The sequence below is a fragment of the Carlito syrichta genome, unplaced genomic scaffold (assembly GCF_000164805.1).
Source record: "Carlito syrichta isolate Samal-C Ts95f unplaced genomic scaffold, Tarsius_syrichta-2.0.1 Scaffold308897, whole genome shotgun sequence".
NCBI lineage: Eukaryota > Metazoa > Chordata > Mammalia > Primates > Tarsiidae > Carlito > Carlito syrichta.
Window position 1 is genome coordinate 1 of NW_007252993.1, and position 5,839 is coordinate 5,839.

At 59.4% G+C, this 5,839-nt stretch overlaps 1 protein-coding gene across 1 annotated transcript in view; it reads left to right on the forward strand.

The window, feature by feature from the left end:
• The first annotated feature begins 1,037 nt into the window (after positions 1–1,037).
• FLII (FLII, actin remodeling protein) overlaps positions 1,038–5,839 on the forward strand; it is a 13,302-nt gene continuing 8,500 nt past the window's right edge. The window contains exons 1-10 of the mRNA XM_021716743.1: positions 1,038–1,178; positions 1,267–1,377; positions 1,628–1,699; positions 3,064–3,144; positions 3,733–3,818; positions 3,912–4,073; positions 4,369–4,472; positions 4,857–5,032; positions 5,133–5,290; positions 5,729–5,813. Of these exons, the coding sequence (XP_021572418.1) occupies positions 1,104–1,178; positions 1,267–1,377; positions 1,628–1,699; positions 3,064–3,144; positions 3,733–3,818; positions 3,912–4,073; positions 4,369–4,472; positions 4,857–5,032; positions 5,133–5,290; positions 5,729–5,813 (1,110 nt within the window). The 5' untranslated portion in view covers positions 1,038–1,103. The remainder of the gene's footprint in view (positions 1,179–1,266; positions 1,378–1,627; positions 1,700–3,063; positions 3,145–3,732; positions 3,819–3,911; positions 4,074–4,368; positions 4,473–4,856; positions 5,033–5,132; positions 5,291–5,728; positions 5,814–5,839) is intronic.

Here is a 5,839-nt window from a genome sequence, read left to right on the forward strand (position 1 = left end):
CTGCCCGCGCGGGAGGACCCAGGCCGGGCGGGCCCAGGGCGAGCCCTCGGGCTCGGAGTCACGCCGCGGGGCGCCGGCTGGAGGCCCCCACCCGCGTCCGTGTTCTCCGGGCCGGAGTGTGGCCTGGGGGGTTGGCGAGCCTGTGCTCCTGCCTCCCCGCCCCTCTGAGGTCACTCGCCCAAGCCAGGCCGTGACTCAGGGCGGGCGGCCCGGGCTGCCCAGGGGCGGGTCTGGAGCCTACTCCTCCGTGCCCTGTCCCCGCCACCCCCATCCTGCGTGAGCTTGGGCAAGCCACTTCCCCTCTGAGTCTGGGCTTTCTCATCCGGTGAAGGGGCCTACGGTAGCCCTGTTGGGCGCACGGGACGCAGCGAGATTTGGGTGTGTGGGGCGTGTCGGGCCGCCGTCTGAGCAGCTGCTGGGCCGATGGGCCAGGCGGACAAGGGACTGAAGCCCGCCCGGCGGGCAGCTGATGGCAAGGGAGGTGGTTCTAGGGCCTCGAGGACGAGGTGGACACTGGGGAAAGTTGGTGAAGGGGAGGCAACTTGCAAGAAGGGGACAAGCGGGGTCTTGCTGGCCGCCGCCAAGGAGACAGGCAGGTTGTTCCTGCATTTACTGCCAGGTGTGCGTGCTGCCACACCGCTTGTCCCTGTGCCCATCCCCCCCGTCCTTATCTGGGGTCGCCGTTCATCTTCACTGGACTGCAAAAGTCTGAGTCACTAGCCAGGAATGTGGCCGCTGGGGGGCAGGGACACCAGTCAAGGGCACTGAAGGCACACGCTGCCCCAGACTTGGAGCCATGAGGGCTGGAGGTGCAGAGGTGGGTGTTCAAATATGGGGAAAGGATGAAGCGGTGCCCGTGGTGGGGGTGCTCAGCACTGCTGGTTTGGACCGTGCCTTGAATTGCCTGTATGCTGAAGCAGGGTGAGGGCACAGGTGGGGCCTTTGCAGAGGCCAGGGCCTGGAAAACCGGTTGAAGGAATGAGCCAGGCTAACCACAAGGCAGGGTGCTGGGATAGCACCTGAAACAAGTCAGTTTTGTCTTGGCCCTCCTGGGGCTCAGAGTCCAGCAGGAGAGACAAGTCTTAGGCCAACACATTTGTCACATGGGGGCTGTCATTAGTCCCATTTTATGGGTGAAGAAATTGAGTGAAGAAGTGACCTGTCCATGGCCTCAGCTGGTGAGAATTGGCAGTGGGAGCTATGGAAGGTGGTGGAGCAGGCCTTCTGCTTTCTCAGACCAGCCTCACCATGACATCTCTCCTCCAGGGTGGCTATTTCCCTGAGAATGTCAAGGCCATGACCAGTCTGCGATGGCTGAAGCTGAACCGCACTGGCCTCTGCTACTTGCCAGAGGAGCTGGCTGCCCTACAGAAGCTGGTAAGAGGCTTTGGGCAGGCAGGGAGGGTCTTATGGGTGAGCTAGGTGGGCAGAGCAGAGCTGACAGAGAGGGAATGAGCACCCTGTCCTGGACGGTATACAAAAAGAGGCTGGGTCTGGGAAGGAGAGAGACTGCAGAGGTGGACTGAGCCTGTGTGGCCAAGGGCTCTTCTGGATGGTGCAAAGCTGTGGTGGCAGGAACTCTGGACACCCCACCCCGCTGAGTCTCTGCTCCCCCTGTCCCACCCAGGAACATTTGTCTGTGAGTCACAACAACCTGACCACGCTTCACGGGGAGCTGTCCAGCCTGCCATCGCTGCGGGTGAGTAGTGGCCCGGAGACCACAGGCTTGAGGGGAGGGGCTGGTTGTCCAGCCAGGGACATGAGGGCAGCGCCAGACCCCAGGCAAGGCCAGCATCTCTGCCCTTCTTTGAGTCAGGCTCGGGGACCAGATGTCACAAGAGAGGCCCTCTTGTTGCAAGCAGTTACAGTTGTGCCCTGCATAAAGTGACCAACGTGGATTAGAGAATAGGAGGGAAAAGCATAAGATACTGCCACATGTTTTAGATGTCAAGTATCATAACAATAGGCAGCACTGGCTGAGTGGTGTTCCCACTGCTCCTTGAAGGTTTCTTCATGTCCTCCTGACCTCCACCAGTGTCATAGACGCAGTCAGGCAGTGCTAGAGCTGGGGTTGGGGTAGTTGGCTGGGAGGGTGGTCTGACATCCCAGAATGTTAGGCCCCGGCCATGCCCTGTGTCCTTAGCCAGGGTCCTTCCTTCCAAGGCTGAAGCCCTGGAGTTGTTAACAGCATGTCCTCTGGACTTGGGCTTCCCAAGTTCAAAGTGAGGCTCTGCTACTTCCTGGCTGTGGGACCTTGGACAAGTCCCTTCTACTTTCTGGGCCTCATCTGCAGATATGGTGGCTGGGAGGGTGGCGGTGACCCTGTGAAGCAGCAACATGGTGCTGTACAGATATCAGGGCTGGGGAAGCATGGAGCAGCTCTGTCACTCTTGGTGTCACTGGTAGCTGTGACATCACTCCCTGGCCCTGTCCTCTCTCCTCCTCGAACTTTGTACAAGTCTGTAGCAGAAAGAGGTTTCAGCCCTAAGTTAGGGGAGAGAAAGCAAACTTCATGTCAGTCCACGCTCTGGTTCTTTTTAGTTCAGTTCTCTCTCTTCTGAAAACCCTCACTCAGCTACACCCTATCTTACCTTCTGGAATTAAGAAGAGAAATTGCCTGGGTGTGGTGGCTCACGCTTGTAATCCCAGCACTTTGGGAGGCTGAGGTGGGAGGATTACTTGAGGCCAGAAGTTCAAGTCCAGCCTGGACAACATAGTGAGACCTCATCTCTAAAAAAGTAAAATAAATTAGCTAGGCATGGTGGCATGCTTGTAGTTTTGCTACTCGGGAGGCTGAGGTGGATGGATCAGAAAAGTTTCCTTGGGGGCGTGTGCTGGGTTCTGAAACACATTTGAACTGGGCTTTGGGATGTGAATAGGAGCGTACCAGAAGGATAGTAAGAGCCTGCCAGTTGGAGGAACTGTTTGATCAATGGCCAGAGGCAGGTGAGAATTCAGGCCTGGCCTCCAGTAGGCTTCCTGAGGAGGTGTCCCTCCCTGGCCTCTTTGCTTCTTCCTGGGGGCAGAAACCAGCAATCATGGACTCTTATGGTATATCCCCAGGCCATCGTGGCCCGTGCCAACAGCCTGAAGAACTCTGGAGTCCCTGATGACATCTTCAAGCTGGATGACCTCTCGGTTCTGGTCAGTGATTACCCACTTACCCACCCCCTGTGCTAGCCTGACCATTCAATTCCTGCTCACCATAAGAGTCTCTGGGGCTGGCTGGGCGCGGTGGCTCACGCCTATAATCCCAGCACTTTGTGAAGCCGAGGCGAGAGGATTGCCTGAGCCCATGGGTTCAAGAACAACCCGGGCAACTTGGCAAGACCTCATCTCTACAAGAAATCAAAAATCAGCTGGGCGTGGTGGCACGTTCCAGCTACTAGGAAGGCTGAGGCGGAAGGATCGCCTGAGCCAACAGGTCGAGGCTGCGGTGGCTGTGAGTGTGCCACTGCAGACTCCAACTCAAAAAAAAAAAAAGAGTCCCTGAGGCCTTTGTTATCCCATTTTACAGATGGGGCTACTGAAGCTTGGAGTGAACAAGTGGCCTTGCTTGAGGTCACTCATGGAGTCAGATCCCTAGCACCCTTCCGTCTAAGGTCCCAGCTGTCTCCTTTTGGCCCTGAAACCCCCTCACGCCACCCACCACCTCCAGGGCCCTGCCTGATCTTGGAGCCTGGCAGAGGCCCGGTGGGGTGGGGACACCCCTGACCTTGCCCTTCTCTCCAGGACCTGAGCCACAACCAGCTGACGGAGTGTCCACGGGAGCTGGAGAACGCCAAGAACATGCTCGTGCTGAACCTCAGCCACAACAGGTGCCAGTTCTGTCGCAGGCTGGGGCGCAGGCGGGCCCAGGGAGGAGGTCCGACCCTGACTCAGGCAGCCCCTGCCCCGCCCCCCGTCTGCAGCATCGACGCCATCCCCAACCAGCTCTTCATCAACCTCACCGACCTGCTGTACTTGGACCTCAGCGAGAATCGCCTAGAGAGCCTGCCCCCCCAAATGCGCCGCCTTGTGCACCTGCAGACGCTTGTGCTCAATGGAAACCCACTGCTGCACGCCCAGCTCCGGTGGGTGCCCTTGGCAACCAGACCTGGCCCTTCACTTTCCCCAGCCACACCACCCTCCTTCCCGTGTAGGCCACACCCCTCAGGCCCCGGCCCCTCAAAGGTCACGCCACACCTCCCAGTCCCGTCCTCCCAGTACCCTGCCCCACAGCCGCCCTTGGCTTGGTCCCCTCAGACAGATGCAGCTGCATGCCTGCCCTCTGGACCCTCTGCTCCTGGGCCCACCCCTCCAAGCCCTGCCCTCAGCGCCCCCAGGTAGGCCTTGACCCTGGCCCTGACAGCTCTCATCGCCTGGCAGGCAGCTCCCAGCCATGATGGCCCTGCAGACCCTGCACCTGCGGAACACCCAGCGCACCCAGAGCAACCTCCCCACCAGCCTGGAAGGCCTGAGCAACCTGGCAGGTCAGAGCAGTCCCTGGGTGGCGCCCCCTAAGTTCTGCTCCCCTCTGGGCTCCTTCGCTTCCTTAGGAACAAAGGGGGTTAAGCCCTGCTTCTCAGACTCCTTCCCAGAGAGAAAAGGATACATTATGATCTTTCTGTCACTATGATGACAACAGTTAATAACATCAATTTCTGAGCACCGATTTGATGCCTAGACCCACCCAGCGTGATGGAGTTTCTCCAGGCAGAGAAACTGCAGCTCGGAGAGGTTATCACTTGCTGGAGGCCTCACGGCCTGGGGCTGGAGTTCGCACTGGGGTGGGGTTGGCTGCCCTGGCATGCGTGTGTGGGCCCCAGCTGATGCACACTCTCCACCCCGCGCCCCCTCTCCCCCCCGCGCCTCAGATGTGGACCTGTCCTGCAATGACCTGACACGGGTACCTGAGTGCCTGTACACCCTTCCCAGCCTGCGCCGCCTCAACCTCAGCAGCAACCAGATCACAGAGCTGTCCCTCTGCATCGACCAGTGGGTGCACGTAGAGACCTTGAACCTGTCCCGCAACCTGCTCACTTCACTCCCCGTACGTCCAGGGTCTTCAGGAAGGGTGGCCGGGGGCTGCTGAGCCCGGCCCTGGCCCTGGCTCTGGCTCTGACTACCCGCCGTGCCCGGCTCCCTTCTAGTCAGCCATCTGCAAGCTGACCAAGCTGAAGAAGCTGTACTTGAACTCCAACAAGCTGGACTTCGACGGGCTGCCTTCGGGCATTGGCAAGCTGACCAGCCTAGAGGAGTTCATGGCCGCCAACAACAACCTGGAGCTGATCCCCGAAAGTCTCTGCAGGTGCAGGGGCAGGGCTGGGACTTGCCGGGGTCTTACGTCACAGATTGCCTCAGAATTGCAGCCAGAACCCACCCTGTGGTCTTCATGCCCGTGTGAAGTGGAGATGGGTTAATTTGCCTTTGTGTGTGAAGACCACAGTGCCGTGCCAGCCATTCCCAACTCAGGTTCCCCAGAGTACCCTTTGGAAAGGCGTTACTAGGGATGAGGCCAGAAGGGTTCCAGTGCCATGTGAGTTTGGAGCGCACCCCTTCTGAAGGTCACAGTGCCCACTAGTGTGGTCTCCTGGCTCTGAGAAGTCCTTCAGGCAGAGAGCAGAGGACCCACACGCACACTTCCTCGGGCCCAACCTGCCTCCCCTGCCCCAGGACTGGAAGTTTCCCCTGACCTCCCCACTGGTCTGTCACCTCCCTGAGACTCCGGCTGGCCCTGTCCTCACAGATGCCCAAAGCTGAGGAGACTCGTCCTGAACAAAAACCGCCTGGTGACCCTCCCAGAGGCCATCCACTTTCTGACGGAGATCGAGGTCAGGGCGGGCGGGGCTGGTGGGGA